The 22,977-nt window shown below is 39.4% G+C and overlaps 1 protein-coding gene across 2 annotated transcripts in view; it reads right to left on the bottom strand.

Annotated features, from left to right (window-relative positions):
- Positions 1-22,977, bottom strand: part of GNPNAT1 (glucosamine-phosphate N-acetyltransferase 1) — a 722,404-nt gene that overhangs the window by 622,687 nt on the left and 76,740 nt on the right. For both annotated transcript variants that reach the window (XM_044074401.1, XM_044074400.1), the window contains exon 3: positions 6,042-6,104. In XM_044074401.1, coding sequence (XP_043930336.1) covers positions 6,042-6,104 — 63 coding nt within the window. The remainder of the gene's footprint in view (positions 1-6,041; positions 6,105-22,977) is intronic.

Below are 22,977 nucleotides of genomic sequence, written 5' to 3'. Positions count from 1 at the left end.
AAAGCAGTAGCAACCATATCCTACGCAAAGGTGGCAAATGAAATACGAGGTATGGAAGTAGATGGCAGCATTATGGGTAAGGGAGGAGCTCAAGAGTTTGTAGTACGCCATGAGCTGCAAAAGCAGCAGAGTTGGACCTGAAGATTGGATCTGAGGAATGAATGAAAATAGACATCATCAGATCATAGATTTTCAATCCTACAATGTTGAGGAATCCATTTAGTTGGCAAAAAGGAAGTTATTCCTACAGTTGATGTGAAGTGCAAACTGGATGAAGTTAAACTATTTATGCACTTTTTTTGTGTATATTTAACTGGCTCTGCATATAGTCAAAGGTAGACGTTCAATAAAAAGCCAAATAACAAACTTCAATGTGTTTTTCAGAATACAACAGGAACCTATCCATACAGCACTGGTTTTACCTGATGAATTGTACACCATTAACATCTGTGAAGCAGTGATATGAAAACACCAAATCTTCAAAAATAAAGCTACAACATCATTCCTAAAAGATATATTTTGATTTTTTTTAAATTTTTTTCCCAAAAATATTTAGGTACAGCTCTGAGCGGAAACTCACACCAACAGTCTGAATCCGAGTTCAATACCCATATGACATGGATTGCTGAAAAAACAGCAATAGAGGAAATAACGAGTTAAGTGCAGATATTGCAATAATGGAGAATTACATGCATTCCTTCAAAAAGGATGCTGGTCTGTTGTACAAACTACTAACAGGTCATGAATTAATGAAAAGAAAAGTACAGTTTTGTACCTACCATAAATGTAGATGTTCGAGGATCCACATTGCTGCAGTCCTAACTATTGGGTAGTCCGCTGTCCAGTCGGCCCGAATACCAGAGTATATGGCTGACGTCGGTCAGGGCGCATTAGACTGACGTCAGTACGTCAGGGTACTAATGCGCATGACCGACGTCATATCCTCAGTCTTTTCTTGCCCCAGATGTCAGAAGACCCTAAAAAGACAAGGCCCAATATACCTGCACCAAAAATATGTACAATATATACAAAAATATATACAAAAATATCAGCATATAACCTCACCTACACAACCACCCCTAAACACAGAGGGAAGGAGGGAGGGTAAATTGGACTGCAGCAATGTGGATCCTCGAACATCTACATTTATGGTAGGTACAAAACTGTACTATGTTCTTCATTCCACATTGCTGCAGTCCTAACTATTGGGTAGAATCCCAAAGCAGAGGTAAGGGAGGCTGGCAAATCATAAAGAAGCAGGAGCTGACAACATGCCTTGCAAAATAGCTGTGGCAAAACCAGCCCTAGACTTAGAGTAGAGAGGAAGGTGATAATGCTTAGAGAAAGTATGCACTGAACTCCAAGTAGCTGCCTCCAAAATATCCTTAGTTGCCACCCCTTAGAAATGCTGTTGAAGTGGCAGTAGCCCTAGTGGAATGAGGCCTAATCCCAGCTGGAATCTCCTTGCCATGATGGGAATAACAAAATGCAATGCAAAACCCAATCCACCTAGAAATAGTTTGTTTTGACACAGGCTTGCCCTGAACTCAAAGCAAAAGAAACAAACAACTGCTGAGACTGCCTAAAATCCTTAGTCCTGCTTAAATAATAACGCAATTGCCTGTGTACATCTAAAGTGTGCAAAATCTTTTCCCCTTTATTTTGGGGTCTGCATAAAAAGTAGGCAAATGAATAGTTTGGTTTAAAGCCACACTAGAAACCACCTTAGGCATAAAGGAAGGATTAGTACGTAATGATACCCTATCCTTATGGAAAATCAAAAGGGCTCTACTGCCATAAGGGCCTGCAACTCAGACACCCTTCTTGCAGAAGTAATAGCCAACAGAAAAGCAGTCTTCCATGACAAGTATTTCAATTCAGCAGTAGCCGCAGGCTCAAAAGGTTGTAGAGTAAGTTTTTCCAACACAAAATTGAGATCCCAAGCAGGAGTAGGAGCTCTACGGGGGTCTTATATTCTTTGCCCTCTAAGAAACTGCTTGAACAAAGGATGCGAAAACAATGGTGGGTCACAATCATAGTGAGCTGAAATTGCTGCAGCATGAATCTTAATGGAAGAGAAGGACAAACCTTTGTCCAATAACTCAGTAAGATATTGAAGAGCCACACTCAAATTAGGCTCAGAAATTTCCAAATTCTTTGCTGTACTCCAAAATAAAAACCTCTTCCATTTTTCTGCGTACACTTTCCTTGTACTAGGTCTTCTAGCTTCCATAATCACATTTAAAACTTGTTGAGGAAGTTGAGACCTGCTGTGTTTCAACACAGAATATGCCAGGCTGTTAGATGAAGAGAGTGAAGCTTGACATTGAGCAGATGACCGTCCTTCTGAGATAACAGATGTGGAATCAAAGGTAAAGGCCATGGAGGCTTCCTTACCAGACTCCTTAGTAGTGGGTACCAGTGTTGCCGAGGCCAATCTGGAGCTATTAAAATCATCCTTGGCTTGTCTTGTCTGACCTTTAAGAGCACCTTTGGAAGAAGAGGCAGAGGTGGAAAGGCATACACATGAAGATTTTTCCAACTGAAAGAAAGAGCATCCACTTTCCAAGCTGTGTGATGAAACCCCTTTGTGCAAAACTTTGGCAGCTGGTGGTTTAGTGGAGAAGCGAACAGATCTATGTCTGGAGTTCCCCATGACACTGTCAATTTCTGAAATACATGAAGATCCAGTTTCCACTCGTGGGGATCCATGATTTGTCTGCTTAACACATCTGCTAAGGAGTTCTGTGCTCGGCAGAAACCTTGCCTGAAGAGTTAGTTGCAAGCTGAGCGCAGTCTCCCATAAAATCATTGCTTGCCTGCATAGAGGATAAGAATGTGTTCCCCTTGTTTGTTGATGTACCACATGACAGTTGTGTTGTCTGTTAGAATCAACACCTGCCCTGGAAGAAGTAACTCCTTGAAAGCCATTAATGCAAACTGGACTGCTAACATCTCCTTCATATTGATATGTAGATGCTGTAGTCTGGCAGGCCACTTGTCTTGTATCCACTTTCCATTTAGATGAGCTCCCCAAGCAATGTCCGAGGCATCTGTCGTTAAAATCTGACTCGCCTCTGGCCGGGTCACAGAGAGTCCCTTGTTTAGGTGACATTCCTGAGCCCACCACAAAAATTCTTTTTGAAGGCAAGGTATTATTTGAATGACAGTGTCCAAATCCTGGCAGTGCTGTGTCCATACATTTTGAGATACCATTGCAGCTTCCTCATATGCAGTTTGGCATTGGGAAGCACCAGAATACAAGATGCCATGAACCCTAATGCTTGAAGGACTGTCCTTGCACTCAGCACGGACTGATGAGATAGTTGATGGAAGTAAAGGGATAGACTCTTTTGTTTGTCCGGGGTTAAAGAGGCCATCTGGGCTGCTGTATTCAGTCTCACACCCAGAAAGCACATGTCTTGAGAGGGTACTAGACTGGACTTTATTTCGTTCACAGAATACCCTAGGCATCTTAGCACTGCTATAACATATTCCAGATGCTGTAGAAGGTCTTCCTTTTCTTGAGCCAGAATCAGGCAGTCGTCCAAGTAAGGATAGATTTGAATTCCTTTTAGCCTGAAGTAAGCTATCACTGGAGCCAGAACCTTTGTGAATACTCTGGGCAGTAGATAAGCCAAAGGGCAATGCAGAGAACTGATAATGAGAATTTCCAGCTCGAAACGCAGATACTTCCTGCAACTTAGTCTTATAGGCACATGAAGGTAAGCTTCCTTGAGATCTAAAGTTACCATCCAGTGATCTTTGCCCAGCAGAGGTAAAAGCTGTTGTAACGTCAACATCTTGAACTTGGGAATGTCCAGATAAGTGTTGAGGATAGATAAATCCAAAATTGGTCTCCACGTGTTCCCCTTCTTTGGTACTAGGAACAGGCGAGAATAAAATCCTAGGCCCCTTTCTGATACAGGGACTGGCTGAATGGCCCCTATTTGGAGTAACAGAGAAATTTGCTTGTGAGCCTCTTTCCTTTGTGGAGGAGGAACGTCTGGCATGCCTTTGAAAGGGGCAATGTATGGAAATAAAACCTGTAACCGTGGTGAATGATATCCAACACCCATCTGTCTTGAGTAATTAAATCCCAATTTTCTTTGAAAAGAGACAGTCTTCCTCCCAAAGGAGCTGCCAGGCGAGAATCTACTGGCAGCTGAAATGGCAGGTCATTGGGTCTGTTTACGAAAGGACTGACCCCTGCCCTCACCAGAAGTCTGAGCAGGTGAACTCCTGTTCTAGGCCTAAAAGAACCTTGAGCTCTGCCCCTACCACGTCTAGACCTACCCCTAGACTGGGAATCATAAGCAGGATATGTCCATCCCTTAGTAGGCCAATTTCTACTAAACTTGGTGGCTGCACCTGCAAAAATCCTTAACAGTTTGCATAGACTTAGCTTTGTCCTCCATTTTCTTTAAAACTGCTTCCACAGGCGAACCAAACAACACATCAGACTGTAAAGGAGCATCCAAAATCCTTGTCTTAACATGCTCAGCTAAATTCTGATCCCTCAACCAGGCATGCCTGCGAAGAACAGAACTAGTGGCAGCCACCCTCGAGGAGGCCTGTACAGCATCAAAACCACATTGCAAAGAATGCTTACCCACTTGTTCAGACACATGAACTAAATCCAGCAACTCTTTACACTCAATACCTTCCGCCAAAGCATCCACCTTAGATTTCAGTTGTGAAAGGAGATAATTTTGATATTTTAGCATGTGAAACTGACAATTCAACGCCCTCATGGCTAAAGTGGAAGAAGTATACACTTTCTTTCCCCATCTATCCAAAGCCCTTGCCTCTTTATCAGTGGGAACAGGGTTTTTAACCACAGAGGCCTTAACACCTTTAGGTCCCTGAGAAACAGTTTCGGGTCTGCCCTAGGACTCTTAAAAAGATACTTATGAGCTTCGGGCACCCTATAGTACCTATCAGGTTTAACAGGAGCAGGAGGCAAAGAATCAGGGTTCAGGGAAGCCTCTGCAAAAACATCTTCCACCACATTCAACACAGGAGGTATAGCTAAGGGCCTATGCTGGGGTAAAACAAGAATTCCCTAAGCCTTTTCCTGGAATCAGAGTAATCCTGGCCTTCCCATTTAAAGTGCTCCCTCATGGAATGCAGAGTCTCTGAAAATGAGAAATCCTCAGGAGGAGAAGCTGTAGGAGTGGAATCATCCACATCAGAATCAGAATAAGGAGGATACTCCTGCAAATCTTCCGCAGAAGACTCAGAAGCCTCTGAACACTGTTCAAAACTATCAAACTCAGGTTCCACCCTAGGCCTCTTATCAGGAGGGGGCATAGAACCTCTAATCATAGTAATCAAATCTTCTGCCATTTTAAGCATATGTTTCTTAGGCACAGAACCTGAAGTGCTAGGAGAAGCCCCACTGAAGCTAAACTTGGCCTACCTCTCAAAGAAGTTTTGGAAACAGAAGGAGAGGCTCTAACTACCTTGGGAAGAGAGGGAAGAACAGTTACCTGAGAAGCCCCCTCAGCCTGGCCTACCTCCTGAGAAGGCACATCCTGTAACAGTAAAGTCTCTGCCTGAGACTCCAAAGAAACTCCTGGCAAAACCTCTGGCTCCACTGAGCCTTCTAAAGAACCGGCGTCCGGGACTGCCGGTTCATCAACCCTAGGCTTCGCTGTTTTGTCCTTGCGCTTTTTGGACGAAGCGGGCGTCGGAGCATCCGATGGCATTTTATAATTGCAACGCTTCCCAAACACTAACCTGGCACAGTCTAACCTTCTCTTAATAGTGCGTTTGTTAAACCTAGCACAAGAGCGGCATCCAACAACGTCGTGCTCAGGCCCTAAACAAGGTATACACAAGGTATGGTAATCCCTATGAGATATGACGTCGGTCATGCGCATTAGTACCCTGACGTACTGACGTCAGTCTAATGCGCCCTGACCGACGTCAGCCATATACTCTGGTATTCGGGCCGACTGGACAGCGGACTACCCAATAGTTAGGACTGCAGCAATGTGGAATGAAGAACATCTATAGAAAAATATTGCAGTACTTACTAATAAACTGCTCGGGAGTAACTTCTCCAACCTCTGTCAGCTGAGACAACACTTTGAAGAACCCTGTAACAACATAAATAGAAAATGAAAATCAGCTACAAAGTAAAAAAAGGTCACAAGAAACAAAGTACTTTTCCACCCATTATTTTTACACAATTCAGAAAACCTACTTCGCTGGACCTTACTGCCTTACTACTTTCTCATACATCATATCACCTCCATTGCTGACTCCCTGTTCATTGTACATTTTGAAACCTGGCTAGTCTGAAGACCAGTTCAAGTCAATCTCAGTACAAGGCACGACATTAAAAAGACTACTACAAGTCCCCCCCCCCCCAAATAAATGAATTCTCAACAGGAGTCTTAAGACGTTCATAAACAAGTGATTATGAAAATAGCTGCATATATTAACCCAAGAACAAGTCATAGACATATTTGCCTGTCTTTCAAGTGCTGTGAATATTTGGTAAAGCCAAGAATAGACAAATTGCCCTTGTGGGTCATTTTAAGCCTAACCAATGTCCCTTTTGGTGCTCAAATTAACCTTTCCACCTTTGGTGTTAAATTGGGGTTACCCATCCCATGGCTGATAATTATATTGCTCCAAACAAGAATAACAAAGGTCATACCACAGCAAATTTGAAGACACCTATGCATGGGATAAAGCATTTAGGAGCTGTGTCTGTCCAGCAGTAGTACAGGGGGCAGTCCTGGGGTAAACTTTCTTTGCCTCTCATCCATATACCCAAGCTGTGCTAGAATATGGAGAGGGAAATGCTTTGATTTACATGGCTGTGGAGTCTGCTCCAGAAGTGGTATCCTTTGCGAGATAGTCCTCCAAACTGTTCTTATGTTGCAGAAGAGTTTTAGATCTCTAGATTGAATATTTCTGATGCTGACTTGATGTGCAGCAAATACATCAGTATGGAGCAGAGGATGCCTAGTATGCATGACATAGGTCACATTTTAACAGTCTGTAGGATACACAGTATAGTGCTAAGACTTGGAGTCAGTCCACATACGACATATTGTGGAGGCCTTGCATCCTTTCAGTAAGGTATAACTGCAGGCATTCCAATTGTTGCAAATGTCTGGACAGATACATGCCAGTGGAGGCATTATACTCAATGATGGACCTAATGAGAGCTAAGTAAAGGGGCCAATGACATCCATTGAGCTAGACAATACTTTATGACAATGAACACATGTTGATAAAAAAAAAAAAAAAAAAAAAAAAAAAAAAAAAAATGGGTCACTGTCCATAAAAGTTCCCAAACCTTGAACTGGGTCAACTCTTAGGGACACATTGTCAGTGTGGTAGTTCCCTGGGGTAGAGGACTTCCCAATGCATTTTTTGGCATTTGGTATTGGCTTCAAAAAATGCCAAACAGGAGAGGTCCCAGCATAGAACACTGAGGGATTCCACTGGTGACTGATTTCTTTGTGGATGTAACTTCCCTTGTTTTGACTGTATCCTGTAAGCCTGTTGGCAATCCAGCAGGTGATACAGGTGTTCATTTCCAATGTGTTAAGCTTTACTACTATACCAGAGTGGGGAATTTGTCAAAAATCTTTAGCCAGGTTAAGAAATGCAGTATGTACCATTTTGCCTTCATCCACTGCTTTGATGAACTTTTCACAAACATCCACCAGACTGAGTAAGCATGACCTGCCCTTGACAAATGCGAAATGAGATGGATCCAGTGTTTTGAGATTCCGTACGTCCTTACTGATCAAGTCCATAATAACCCTTTCCTTGGCTTTGTATATGAGACTGGTCAAACTCGAGTCTGTTAATTGTCTAATTCTATGGACGGTCCTCCCTTACGCAGGGGAATAACTAACTGTTCTCCATTTGTTTGGTACAAAACCTATATGGAGGCCAAAGTTGAAAGTGTTGCTAGGGGTGTGGCAAAAAGACGCACTCATAGATACTGTTAAGACCATCTATGCAGTATTTTTATCTTTTGATAACACTTTCAGGACTTTGTCTTGTGTGATAGCTGGAGCCAAGCCAGTTTCAGATATATCTTGAGAGAGAGACTGAGGGTAGAGAGAGAGGTATGTTTAAGCGTGTGCCATTAGAGGATTGCTACAACAAAATATGCCAATGGTTAAGGACTCAGACTGAAAAAAGCCCAATTAACATTGAATGGATTCCAAATCTGGAAGAGCATTACTGTTACTTTGTGCTAGGTGGTTTTGAATAAAATAAAGCAGACTTTTGGCTACGTTGTCTTATGTCTTAACTGTTAAGATCATATAAATTATAAAATTTGATCTGTGTATCCTCCATGCTGTAGTATTAGAATACTGACCTAAATGAGCTTAAGAGCCTGGAGAAAGTAACATAGTATTTATCATAAATCACATGGTCATGGTACAAAGACATTTGATGGACAAAGACAACATAAAGAACAAGATACTTTTTACACAACAAATGTGAGAAGTGTAAGCGAAGCAAATTCAAAGTCAGCAAATAGATAAAATACAGGACTGGCTTCCAGAAAAGTAAAAGACTGTGTAAAGGTTAAGAGTAAATTAACAACAAATTGAGGAAAGCAATGCAAACCAAAAATGAAAAAACAGACAATCAGCAAGGTAAGAAATCTGGAAGCTATCAGAATACAGCAGCAAAACACTTATGCAAAATTAAAGTGCTCAAGACAAGCTGCTACAAATTAATGTGTTGTGTTGCATCATTTTTAAAAATGTGAAGCCTTACAAATTGCTTGTGTTATAAAAGAATAAGTTACTGACTGGCAGGGTGTTTCCAAAACAAAGAAAGGAAAAAGAAAAAAAGTTATTGCTTTGTTTCTATAACTAAACATAATGAACATTACTTGAAAAACATTAGCTGATCTGAATTTTCTTTTAACACTGCAGGACAGAAGCACATTTCCGTGCGTGTACAGTTGGTTTTATAATTGTGGTAAACTTCAGGCTATAATGGTATGATAAGTAAAACTGCAAAATGACTCTCTTTGGAGTTAAGCTGATACCGCTTATAACAAAGAAACCTACTTAAATTCAACTCTGCTCATAATGTAGTAATGCTGGGAAAAACTTTCAAGTGTACACTACAAAAAAAAAAAAAAAATCAGCATACAGATGAAGCCAATAGTGTTAAATTTAGTGGTTAGTGGCAAAGAAATGTCTCTGTCTAGTAAGGCCTTCTCTATTCTCAGTCATCATTCAATGGAATTCTTCAGCATCCCCCCCTTCACAACTATGCTTCATACTGCCATTTAACATTATGAATGTTTCGGCTACCTGTACTCCTCTCCTTGTCTCCACTCTGTCACACCTTGCACCCCCACTCCCCGCCCTGGCTGTTAATGGCACTAACATGATGCTTTTAAATCAAACAGAAAAAATTTACATTACATTACATACAAGACATATCCTGCAAAGGTTAACACATGTCCAGACAGTCTACAAAACTACAAGCATCTTTTTCATGCTCTGTATTGTCTACTCAATGTGAGAAAACATGCTAAATTAAGAGAGATAGTGCTTTCTTGCCCCTAAAGTGGGAGGCTGACACCTACAATTCCAAGTAAAATCCTGTCAAAGGAGAAAAACTGAAAGGATACACGATCCTATCCAGAGATGGAATATTCACGGTTGCAGCCTTCCTTACAGTAAGGATCCCTTGACTATGGCAGCCCAACGTCCAGCAAGTATACCAAAGCCTTAGGTTGCAATACGGACATTGTACGTCAGATTAGGGCATAAAGGTGATGTACGGATGTAAAATCCTCAAAACTGAAAAGCCCCATGAGAAAAGATGAACATGTGTATCCAGAAGAAGAAAAATAGGGGGAGGAGGGAGGGAGTGAATCCTGTAACCGTGAAGAGAAGGACATCTACTGTTACGGTACAATTTTACACAACTGTACTATGTCCTACATCACTGCTGCAGCATTTCTTACAGTATGGAAAGTACAAAAGCTCAGGAGAAAAGGAGGGAGAAAGGTCCAGCACAGCCTTCAAGAAAGCCATGCAGGATAGCCCTGGCAAATTCAGCTCTAGAAACCATATCCAACTTCTAGTGCTTGTAAAAGTATGCAGAGATGTCCAAGTAGTTGCCTCAATGATGAAGATGATATCCAGTCCTTTGAAAAAAAGTGCCAGAAGCCACAGCTCTTACACAATGAGCCTTAACAGAAGAAAGGCTTTTCCCATGTAAAAAAGAGCAACAAAAAGGAAAAGGCCTTAGATATCCATGAAGAAATAGCCTGCTTAGAAATAGCCAAACCAAAAGACCTAGGATGAAAGGAAACCAAAAGTTGCTCAGATTTACAAATGGTTTTAGTCTTATCCAAATAACAAAGACGTGCAGTTTATGCAAATCTAAGGTGTGAAGAACTTTTTCACTAGCAGACTGCGGAGAAGGCAAAAAGTGGGCAAATGAATAGACTGATGAGGAGACAACTCAGCCACCTTGGTTATAAAAGAAGGATTATTACGAACAGACACCCCATCCCTGTGAAAAACTAAAAAAGAGGAACAGTCATAAGGGCCTGCAGCTCAAACACGTCAGGCTGACGTAAGGGCCAAATGAAGAAAAGTCTTCCAAGAACAATGCTGTAAAGAAGCTGAAGCTGCAGGCTCAAAAGGAGCCACAGTCAATTTTTCCAAAACAAAGTTAAGGTCCCAGGAAAGAGGAACAAGCTTCCTTGGGGGGGGGGGGGGGGCTAATGTGAAGGACACCTTTAAGTAATCGTTTGACCTCAAATCTAGAAGCCAAAGGAGGAATCAAAGGCAGACAAGCAGAAATGGCTGACAGGTGGGCTTTAAAAGAAGAGTATGCCAACCCAGCACTGGGCAACTCACACAACTAAAAGAGAACCAAAGGAGCTTCCACAAAAAGTGGATCCAGGTTACAAGCAAGACATCAAACAGAAAATCTTGTCCATTTGGACAAATCTGATTTCCTGGTAGTAGATTTTCTGGCCTCCTGCAGAAACCGAAGCATGGCCTCAGAAAAGTAAAGTTTAAAAGGGATCAAAACCCTATTGCCCAGACAGTGTCAGTTGAAGAGTGGACAAGTGACCCCTTGTCTTGTGCAAGTAGGTCCACTCTGTGAGGCAACTTGTGATGGGTAACTTGGCTAAATGCAGAATAGAGAAAGTACAGTTGTGTACACTTACCATAAATGTAGATGTTTGAGTGCATTCACTGTTACAGTCATTACATTTGGGTAATCTGCTGGCAGGTTACCCTCAGTCGGCCTGAATAACAAAGTCTTGGGTCCTGCATTGGTTGCTGTCTCTTCATCCATGACATCAGGGGTATAAAAGATGCAGCCGACGCCATTTTATTCAGTTTTTCTTGCCCCAGATGTCAGGTGCCCCCAAATGGGGAGCACAAATATAAATATATAAACAAACAGTAAATATATATAAATGCACATTTAGAAACATAAACTTTACCTTCATCTAAAAGCAAATACACCTCAAATGCTTTTGTGTAAAGTGAAGGAAAGAACAGGTATAGAAAAGGGGGATGGCGGGTGGGTAACCCGGACTGCGACAGTGAATACACTTGAACATCTACATTTATGGTAAGTGTACACAACTGTACTATGTTCTTCGCGTTTCACTGTTGCAGTCACTGCATTTGGGTAGAATCCCAAAGCTACGGATGGGAGGATGGTACTATAACAACATTAGGAGTGGCTATAAGGCCCTGCAGAACTGCAGTGGCAAAGCCTGCCCTGGATTTGGAGATGAGAGGCAAATGGCAATGCTTTGTGAAGGTATGAACAGAGCTCCAAGTAGCAGCTTCTAGAATGTCTTTGGTTGGAACTCCTCTGAGAAAAGCTGCTGAAGTAGAGGCAGCCCTGGTGGAATGTGATCTGATCCCTTTGGGCACAGGTTTACCATGGTGCAAGTAGCAGAAACGAATGCAGTGGCTTATCCACTTAGAAATAGTCTGCTTTGATATAGCCTTCCCCTCTGACCCTGCAGCAAATGCTACCAGTAGTTGCTCAGACTTTCTTAGAGATTTGGTCCTAAGTAGAATCTTAGTTGTCTGTGTACGTCCAATGAATGCAGAATCCACTCCCCCTTGTTCTGCAGATTTGGGTAAAATGTTGGCAGGTGAATGGTCTGGTTAAGAGCCACACTGGATACCACCTTAGGCATAAAAGAAGGATTGGTCCTGAGGGACACCCTGTCCAGGTAAAATATAATAAAAGGCTCCACACTGCCATGAGAGCCTGTAGTTCTGAAACCCTTCTTGCTGAAGTGACTGCCAAGAGAAAAGCTGTTTTCCAAGAAAGACATTTTATATCCGCAGTAGTTGCTGGTTCAAAAGGAGGCAGGGTGAATTTTTCCAGCACAAAATTGAGGTCCCATGCAGGAGTTGGTGATATTCTTGGGAGGCCTTCAATTTTTGGCCCCCTCTAAGATACTGTTTAATCAGGGGATGAGAAAAGAGGGGAGGCTCTGTGTTGTAATGAGCCGAGATGACAGAAGCATGGATTTTTATTGAAGAAAAAGATAGGCCCTTGTCAAGCATCTCAGTCAAATATTGTAAAATCTGAGGAATATTGGGCTTTGCTGCATCTGTTCCTTCTGCTTGGTTCCAAGCACAGAATCTCTTCCATTTATCAGCATAGGATTTTCTAGTACTAGGCCTTCTGGCTTCCAAAATGACATCCATCACAGATTTACTGAGATGTGTTGTTTGAATAATTAATTGATCAGCCATGCTGCAAGATTCGGAGTTGATTGTGCAGAATTTGATTGTTCTGCTGAGACAGTAGATGAGGTATTTGAGGCAAGTACCATGGAGGAAGTTGAGACATATTCTTAGAAGTGGGTACCAGTGCTGGAGAGGCTAGTCCGGAGCAACTAGGATCATTTTTGTTTTTTCCTGTCTGACTTTTAGTAAGACCTTGGGGAGTAGAGGCAGAGGGGGAAAGGCATAGACTGACAGGTTTTTCCAGCTGAAGGACAGGGCATCCACTTTCCATGCTTTTTTGTGATGAGTTCTTGTGCAGAATTTGTCCAACTGATAATTTTGGGGAGAAGCAAATAGATCTATGTCTGGGCTCCCTCATTTCTGTGTTAACATGTTGAAGATTTGTGGATCCAGTTTCCATTCTTGCAGGTCCATAAGATTTCTGCTTAGGTCATCTGCCAGAGTACTTTGTTTTCCTGGCAGGAATTGAGCTTGAAGATGTATTTGGTAAGTCAAGCCTGTGTTCCACAAGGCCATGGCGAGTCTGCAAAGGGGGTAGGAATGTGTACCCCACTGCTTAAGTACCACATAACTGTGGTGTTGTCCGTCTTTATCAGTAGTTGTCCTGGATGAAGTAAGTCCTTGAAGACTGTCAGAGCATTCTGAACAGCTAGCATCTCTTTCTGGTTGATAGGCAGATGCATTTGGTTTGGGCTCCATTTGCCCTGAATGCATCTCCCCGCCAGGTGGGCCCCGCCAAGCATAGTCTGATGCGTCTGTAGTTAGGGTTTGGGTGGCAGAGGGTGGAGTGAATGACAGTCCCTTGTTTTGGTGACATGTCTGCCCACCAAAGAAACTCCTGTTGTAGGCAGGGGAAAGACAGGAATCATTGTTTGCAGACTGTGACAATGTTGACTCTAAACTTTTTAGGTACCTTTGAAGTTTCCTCATATGCAGTCTCACATATAGAATTAGTAGAATGCAGTATGCCATGCACCCCAAAGCCTGCAGAATTTGTCTTGCAGATAACTGGGTTTTTGTTGCCATTTGATTGAAGTATGATGCCAGTTGCCTTTGTTCGTCTGGCGTGAGGTAAGCCATCTGGGCAGTTGTATTCAAGCTTTCACCCAGGAATGTAATTATTTGAGAGGGTACCAGTTGTGATTTATTTTCATTTACGGTGTACCCTAGGCATGCTAGAAGCCTTTTTACAAATGCCAGATGTTGAAGAAGAGCGTCCTTGTCCTCTGCTTGAATGAGACAGTCATCCAGATAAGGATAAATTTGTATGCTTCTTTGTCTGCAGAATGCAATTACTGGTGCCAGGCACTTTGTAAAGACCCTGGGCGCAGTAGATAAGCCAAAGGGCAGTGCAGAGAATTGGTAATGCAAAAAACCTGCTTTGAAGCGGAGGTATCTTCTGCATGATTCCCTTATTGGGATATGCAGGTATGCCTCTTAAGTCTAGAGTTACTAACCAAGCACGCCTGCCTAGAATAGGCAGTAGCTGTTGTAAAGTCAGCATTTTGAATTTTGGAATGTCCAGTAAGGTGTTCAAAATCGACAAGTTCAGTATTGGACGCCATGAATTGTCTTTTCTGGGTACCAGGAAAAGTCTTTAATAAAAACCTTGTCCTTTTTCCTTTTCTGGTACCAATTGAATAGCCCCCCCCCCCAATATCCATAAGGGGCATGACTTGTTTCTGGGCCTTTGCCCATTGGTTTTGTGGCAGATCTGGCTATCCGTTTGGAATTGGCAAAGTATGGAAATGAAATCTGTACCCCTGGGATACTATGTTTAATACCCACTTGTCCTGGGTAATTAACTGCCAATTTTGAGCATGAAGTGCTAGTTTTCCCCCCAAGGGGGCTGCCAAAAGATAAGTGCTTGGTGATGGTAGAGGAAAGTCATTGAGACTGCTTACTGTAGGGTTGTGCTTTGTTTCCTCCAGATTTGGAGGTGGAGGCACCCCATTGCTTTGACCTGTAAGAACCCTGTGATTGGTATCTGGAGCCTTTTGAGCGCCTGGATTTGCCTTGAGTGGCTCTGCTTGACACAGGAAAGGAACAATTTTTAGTAGGCCAGTGTCTACTGAACCTGGGTGGCTGCACTTGCAAGAAATCTTTTACAGTTTGCATAGATTTAGCTTTGTCTTCCATTTTCTTTAAAACCTCTTCTGCCTTACTACCAAACAGAGTATCATGCTGCAAAGGGGCATCCAACAATTTAGCTTTAACATGATCAGGCAGATTTTGCTCCTTGAGCCAGGAATGCCTTCTAATCACAGATCCAGTAACAGCGGCCCTACAAGAGGCCTCTAAGGAATCAAAACCACATTGCAAAGAATGCTTTCCAACATGTTCTGCTGAATGCAATAATTCCTGTAACTCTATTTTCCACACAATCAGAAATCAACATAATTTTCTGTTTTAGTAAGCCCATAAACTACAGTTGTGTACACTTACCATAAATGTAGATGTCAGAGTATTCACTGTTGCAGTCATTGCATTTGGGTTATCCTGCTGGCAGGTTGCCCTCACTCGGCCTGAATTCCAAAGTCTTGGGTCCTGCGTCGGTTGCTGTCACCTCTTCCCTGATGTCAATTCATCAGGGGTATAAAAGATGCAGCCAACGCCATTTTATTTAGTTTTTTGTGCTCCAGATGTCAGGTGCCCCCAAAAGGGTAGGCTAAAATTAGGTAAATAAAACATACATGCACCAAAATAAGTTTTACCTTCCTCTATAAGCAAATACACCATCTAGGTTGTATAGATTAGAGAAGTAAAGATAAGTTCCCTCAAAAATAAGGGGGATGGCAGGTGGGTAACCTGGACTGCAACAGTGAATACACTCTAACATCTACATTTATGGTAAGTGTACACAACTGTACTATGTTCTTCATGTTTCACTGCTGAAGTCATTACATTTGCGTGGAGTCCCAAAGCTATGGTGGGGGGGCTGGAGCTAAACAGCATTAGGCGCGGCTATGAGGCTCTGTAGAACTGCAGTGGCAAAGCCTGTCCTGGATTTAGAGTAAAGAGGCAGATTGTAATGTTTTGTAAAGGTATGCACTGAACTCCAAGTAGCAGCCTCCAAAATGTCTTTGGCTGGTACTCCCATGAGAAAGGCTACAGAAGTGGCTGCAGCTCTGGTTGAATGTGGCCTAATGCCCTTAGGCACTGGTTTGCCATGTTGTGAGAAGCAGAAACTAATGCAGTGACCTATACACTTTGAAATAGGCTGCTTGGAGATCGCCTTTCCTTGTAATGCTGTGGCATATGCCACTAGCAATTGCTCTGTCTTTCTGAAAACTTTAGTTTTGTCGAAGTAGAATCTAAGTTGTCTGTGTACTTAGAAAGAATGCAGAATTTTCTCCCCCTTGTTCTGTGGATTTGGATAAAAAGTTGGGAAATTAATTGTTTGGTTAAGGGCTACACTGGATACCACCTTAGGCATAAATGTAGGGTTTGTTCTCAGAGAGACCCTGGTCTGGATAGAAAATGATAAAGGGTTCCACAGCCATGAGAGCCTGTAGCTCTGAAAGTCATCTTGCAGAAGTTACTGCCAGAAGCAGAGCTGTTTTCCAAGACAGGAACTTTTATGTCCGCAGTAGCAGCTGGCTCAAAAGGAGGTAAGGTGAGTTTTTCCAAGACATAATTGAGGTCCCATGCAGGTGATGGCGTTCTCCTTGGAGGCCTTACGTTTTTGGCTCCTCTGAGGTAATACTGCCTTAATAAAGGATGAGAAAAGAGTGGTGGCTCTGTATTGTAATGAGCCGGAATGGCAGAGGCATAGATTTTAATTGATGAAAAAGACAGGCCTTTGTCCAGCATCTCAGTTAAATATTGCAAAATCTGAGGAATATTTGGGACAGCTGTATCAGTTCCTTGAGCTTGGTTCCAAGCGTAAAATCTCTTCCATTTCCCAGCAAAGGATTTTCTAGTACTAGGCCTTCTGGCTTCTAAAATGACATCCATCACAGCTTTACTGAGAGGTGTAGTTTGTATGGCTACATTATCTGCCATGCTGCCAGGTTTAGGGTCCTGAGTTGGCTGTATAGAATCTGTTTTGTTGGGACAGTAGATGAGGTATTTGAGGTAAGGTTCAGGCTGGGCATTGGGACAAGTTCCTTAAGATCGGATACCAGTACTGGCGTGGCCAGTCTGGGACAATCAGAATCATTTTTGGTTTCTCCTGCCTGACCTTTAGGAGTACTTTGGGGAGGAGAGGTAGTGGAGGAAAGGCATATACTGATAGGTTTGTCCAGTTAAAGATAAGGCATCCACTTTCCAAGCTTGTCTGTGATATTTCCTTGTGCAGAATCTTCTTAGTTGATTGTTTTGAGGGGAGGCAAATATATCTATGTCCGGGCGTCCCCATTCCATTGTTATCATGCTGAAGACTTGTGGATCCAGGTGCCACACGTGGGGATCCATGAGGTTTCTGCTTAGTTCGTCTGCCAGAGTATTTTCCTTTCCTGGCAGGAATTCTGCCTGCAGATGAACTTGGTAAGTCAATGCTGTGTCCCATAAAGCCATGGCTAGTCTGCATAGGGGGTAAGAATGAGTTCCCCCCTGCTTGTTTATGTACCACATGACCGTGGTGTTTGTCTTTATCAGTAGTTGTCCCGGATGAAGTAGGTCCTTGAAGGCTGTCAGGGCATTTTGAACAGCTAGCATCTCTTTTTGACTGATATGTAGATGCTTTTGGTTTGTGGACCAGGTGCCCTGAATGCCTCTTCCTGCCATGTGTGCCCCCAGGCATAATCGGATGCATCTGTCGTTAGGCTCTGGCTGGGGGTAGTGTGAATGGTGCTCCCTTGTTTTGGTGACCAGCCTTTGCCCACCATCGAAATTCCTGCTGCAGGCAGGGTATTAGAATAATCATCGTTTCCAGACTGTGGCAATGTTGTGTCCAGACACTTTTCAGGTACCATAGAATTTTCATCATATGCAGTCTTTTTTTTTTTTTCTCAAAAAATTTTTTATTAATTATATGAATAGCAAGACAATTAAAAGATTATACATAACAAGAAGGCATAAATGAACATATAACAATTCATCTAGTGATAACAACCTTCATGAGATTTTGATAAGTTATTTAGAAATAAAACATACACCATATGTACACTATATACAAGTTAGGCAACCTGAGAGAGAAAAAAAAAAAAAAAAAATTTAACATTAACTATTTAATATGTTTAGAACCTTTTCTAACACAACCTTTCTAATAGCTTTTTTTTTTGGACTTCCACCTAAGTATCTTTGAGCATCAATAAATTTAAAAGCCATTTTCTGGAAAGTAACCCATTTTAATTTAGAACGATCAATCCAATTTTGTATTATATAAAGTTTTAGTAATGAGCAAATAAAAATGATAACATGAATATCAACTTTTGAAAGATGAATCAATGGAATATGTAGAATAGCAAATTCCCACGTCAACGTGGATTTTGATATCCCATTTTCTGCAGTCTGACTTTCAAAGATGTCCACAATCTGTGAGAAAATGACAATACCATAGAATATGAAGGAGGTCTGCTTGGGGATGAGAACAGCATGAACACGAAGGGGACTTATTTGGGTTAAATTTGTTTAATTTGATTGGGGTAAAGTAGGCATCATTATTAATCATTAATTGTGTGTATGCTAATTTTTTAAAAGGGATAAATTCCTTAGTGCGTCTAATAGCCAGGACTTTCTGATATTCTGACAATTGGGAATTATAATTCAACCAAACATTAGATAAAAGACAGTTGTGGTCCATCATTAAAGAATTAATTAATTTATATGAGTTTGAGAGCATTTTATCAGATGATGAAAGTATTTTGATAATCGTGTTAAGGTTTTTCAATTGTGAGTCTATGGGGACCAGAGATACAAATTGGTTTTTAATTATTGCTCTTAGTTGTGTAAGAATTGGTGAGTAATTCCAGTTTACTTTCAATAACTTACGCCAGTCAGATAAAGGCAAGTCAAGATATTTCAAAACATCTCCTACTTTTAGATTTTTAATTAAAGGATAGTTTGTTAAGTTCAAAAGTTTATTGTCCAATAATATATTTGGGTTTAGATGAATTGGCTGAACATGGTGCGAGATCTTTTCTAGTTTACACATTTTGAGTAAGGTTTGGAAATCTCTAATCTTTTGTTTAAATACTGTAGATATATTTTTAATAAATAAACTATCCAGAGAGATAAAGGGAATAGCTTCAGGATTTAAATTATTAGAAATGACATAATTATACCATAATTTTATCCATAAAGAGTGATTTGGATAAGAAGTGTTATTGAATTTAGAGATAGTAAGAAGTTTATTGGATGAGACAATCAAATAATAGAGATAAAGATTAGGTAAACCCAAACCTCCCTTGTCCTTGAAAATGCCAATCTAGAATAGGAAATTCTAACAGATTTAGGGAACCATATGAATTTTGCCAAAGCTTTATTTACAGACTCAAAAATTTTTGAAATTATCTGATCAGATGATGAGAATTGGTAAAGAAATTTAGGCAGAATATTCATTTTAATAATGGCCACCCTTGAATGAAATGAAAGGTTTAGATGCTTCCATCTGTCCATATCAGACAATATAGAGTTCCATAATTTATTAATATTATTTTGAAAGGAAGATTTATTATTGTGTTCTAAATTGATTCCTAAATATTTTATATTATAAGTAAACTGAAAATGATCGCCTGGAAACAAAAAGATTTGTGTGCTAAATGATTTAAGGGAAAAATATGAGTTTTTGTAGAATTTAAAAGATAGTTGGAAACCAAAGAAAAATAATCAATAGAATTCATTATTTTTCTGTAATCAGATAATGGAGTTTGAAAGTAGATTACTAAATCATCCGCAAAAGCAGAGAAATGAATATTAGTATTAAGAATTCTAGGGATGTTATGAAAAGTATTTTGAGTAATAAACAATAGCAAAGGTTCTAAGTAAATGTTGAAAAGAAAAGGGGACAATGGACAACCCTGTCTTGTTCCTTTAGTGATCTTTATCGGAGCAGAAAATTGACCATTAATGTATAGTCTAGTAAACATATTCTTGTATAAAACTTTTAAAAATTTATAAAGAATAAGGGAATATTAAAACATAACATAGTTTGAAATAGAAAGTTCCAACATACTCTGTCAAAGGCATTTGATGCATCTATAATCAAAGCATATATAGGGTTTGGATTTTTCTTAATGAGATGAAGTATAGTCTCTAAAGATAGAGTATTATCCCAAGCATGTCTCTGAGACATAAAACCTGATTGATCTGACGAGATAATTGAGGGTAAAATCCGTTTCAATCTGTTAGCCAGAATAGATGACAGAATCTTAATATCCACGTTAATTAAAGAAATGGGTCTATAATTTACTGGGTCAGATTTATCTTTATTATTTTTTAGAATTAGAATGGTTTTGGATGTGTTCCAATGAATATCTGAGATATCATTAACTCTTATATGATTGTAAACTTTAAACAGAAAGGGAAGAACTACCAATTTGAAAGTTTTGAAAAATTCTGGAGTAAAACCATCAGGTCCCGGAGATTTACCCAATTTAAGATTATCTATTGAATCCGAGATTTCTTGTACCGATATAGGGGTAGAAAGTAGTTTTTGCTGATTATCATTAAGTTTAGGGAACTGCAAAGAGTCTAAAAGGAGTTTTGAGTGATTATCTTTAACAGAATTAGAAGAACCTGAATATAACTCAGTGTAAAGAGAGGTGAAAAGTTGAATAATCTCGTCATCAGTATTATATAATCTGTTATTATAAGATAAAGATGTAATATTTGGATTTCTGAAGTTAATTTTAATAATTCTCGCTAACAATTTAGATGGAACCTGGGCCCACTCTGAATATGAAGCAAGTAGCTTTTGTTCAGCTAAGGAGAGGTTATTTTGGTGAAGCAGAATTAAATCTTTCTGACAATCAAAAATTTGTTTTTCTTAAGTAGCATCATAGTTCAGACTAAGATGATTTTCCAACGAAGAAATTCTTGATTTTAAGAATTCCTCTTTCTTAAAGTATTGTTTTTTGAAAAAAGCAGCTTTACTAATAAATAAACCTCTTAATCTTGCTTTACATGCAGCCCATTGTATGTCATAAGGAATGTCTGATGATTCAAGACTATTCACCACTTCATTTAGGATTTCTGAAGTTTGTTTGCAAACATCTTCATTTGACAATAAGTTATTATTTAAGGTCCACTTATTAAACATAGTTTTATTTTTGATATTGGGTTTTATGTTCAATTTTAGTGAAATTCTTGAGTGATCCGAAAAGAATCTGGGTTCTGTAGTAAAGTCCACAATATATTTTGAAATATAATCTGAAATTAGAAAGAAGTCTAATCTGGACCACGAATGATAGCACTTAGAATAATAAGTATATATATATCATTCTTGTTTATATTTTTAACAGTGCGGAGGGGATCTATTAAATTATATTCTGTCATCAAATCATTTATAGCCAGAGTAGATTGAAGATTATAGGTGACAGTGGAGCGGGAACGATCAATTACAGGGTTTATAACTGCATTCCAGTCACCACCCACTATAATATGATGATCCTTATAGGATGCAAGAATATTGTAAATTTTTAAAATGAACAAATGTTGTGAATTACATGGGCCATATAGATTTAAAATTAATAAGGGTTTGTCCAAACCAGCAATAGAAGCGGTAAATAAGCACCACCTCCCCTCATCATCAAATTTCTCATCAATAATATTCCCAATGAATTTTTGTTTAATGATTATAGCTACACCTCTGGAGTTAGATGAGTCACCTGAAGCTATAATCTTTTTGATCCATTTTTTTTTAACTCTATTCCAATCAATACGTGAAATATGGGTCTCTTGAATAAAACAAATGTTAGCCTGTGATTTAAAGATCATATGAAATAACACTGACTTTTTCGCTTTATCTTGAATGCCTCTAACATTCCAAGAATCTAAAATTATGTCAACAGGCATATTCTACAAGTATAATCATTATTGATGCTATAAAAGTGAACTCAAGGTGCAAATCCAACACAACATTAAAAAGAAGAAGAAAAAAAAATAAAAGAAAAAACAGTCTTTAAGTATTCAAGCAAGTCATCAAATAACGTTGAAAAAAAAAGAAAAAAGTTTTTTTAAGAACCATGAAATGTGTAATAATAACCTTTATCCTAACCCTAGTGCCTACCCACCAATCCCCCTGTGATAAAGGAAGAGCAGAAGAACATGAAAAAAACATTGTAATTATAGATAATAATAACCTCAAGTTAGAATACAAATTACTCAAAGGAAGCCTAACATAACATAAAGTCCGAGTAATACTACTAAAAATATATACAAAATTAACTAATTTCAAGACGTCCAACATGCTTAATCCCTACTTCTAATACTAATCTAAAGCTCCTATCCTTAAATTGAAATTTATAGTGATTAAATGTATTTCCTCAAGTATTTCAAGAGAAAGAGAAACAAGTAAATAATAAATAAATCACACTCTGCTTAACTAGAACACTCTATCATAAGAAGTAATACAATTAAAACTGAAAGATATGTAAGATAACATATATAAGTATAACAAAACCAACTGGTAACATTATAATATAAGTAAATAAGCATAGCATTACTGAACTAAAGATAATAGTCATGCACTATCTACTGAACCTTCTTTAGTACTTTAGTGATAATTTCATTAATCAACATGACCATTAGTATGATAAAAGCACTAATACCTGTAGAATGAGTATTTAGTTATAGTTCAAATAAAGCAAAAACAACTACCAAGCAACCATATCTCAAAATGAAAAACAATTCAGTCTGGAGATGCATCTATTAACTAGATAATAATAGTACAGGAACTATTCAAAATGAAATATTATAAGCTGTAAGGTTTTAACACTAGTTAATATACATGAATAAAGTATAATTATATTATTAAATAGTAACTTAAACAGCATCATATATATTGGACTGAATGTACAACAATGTGCATACATATATTTTTAAATCTACTTTTTGAATATTTTACTAATGACTCTGTTAGGTTATGTAGCCATACTATTCTTCTAAGCTATAGATGTAACATAGCAAAACAGCATGAAAAGACAAGGCTTTTAAAGTAAAGATTTTGAACATCTAATTAAAACAGAAACAAGCAAGCTAAATGCAGTAAATCTAAGGGCTTAAATATATACATGTAGATTCAGCTAATCATATTAAAGATAGTTATTTCAAACCTTTC

The sequence above is a fragment of the Protopterus annectens genome, chromosome 6.part0 (genome assembly GCF_019279795.1).
Source record: "Protopterus annectens isolate FY-2018-M chromosome 6.part0, PAN1.0, whole genome shotgun sequence".
Classification (NCBI taxonomy): domain Eukaryota; kingdom Metazoa; phylum Chordata; order Ceratodontiformes; family Protopteridae; genus Protopterus; species Protopterus annectens.
Note: the sequence above shows the minus strand (reverse complement) of the source record. Positions and strands in the feature narration are given on the sequence as shown.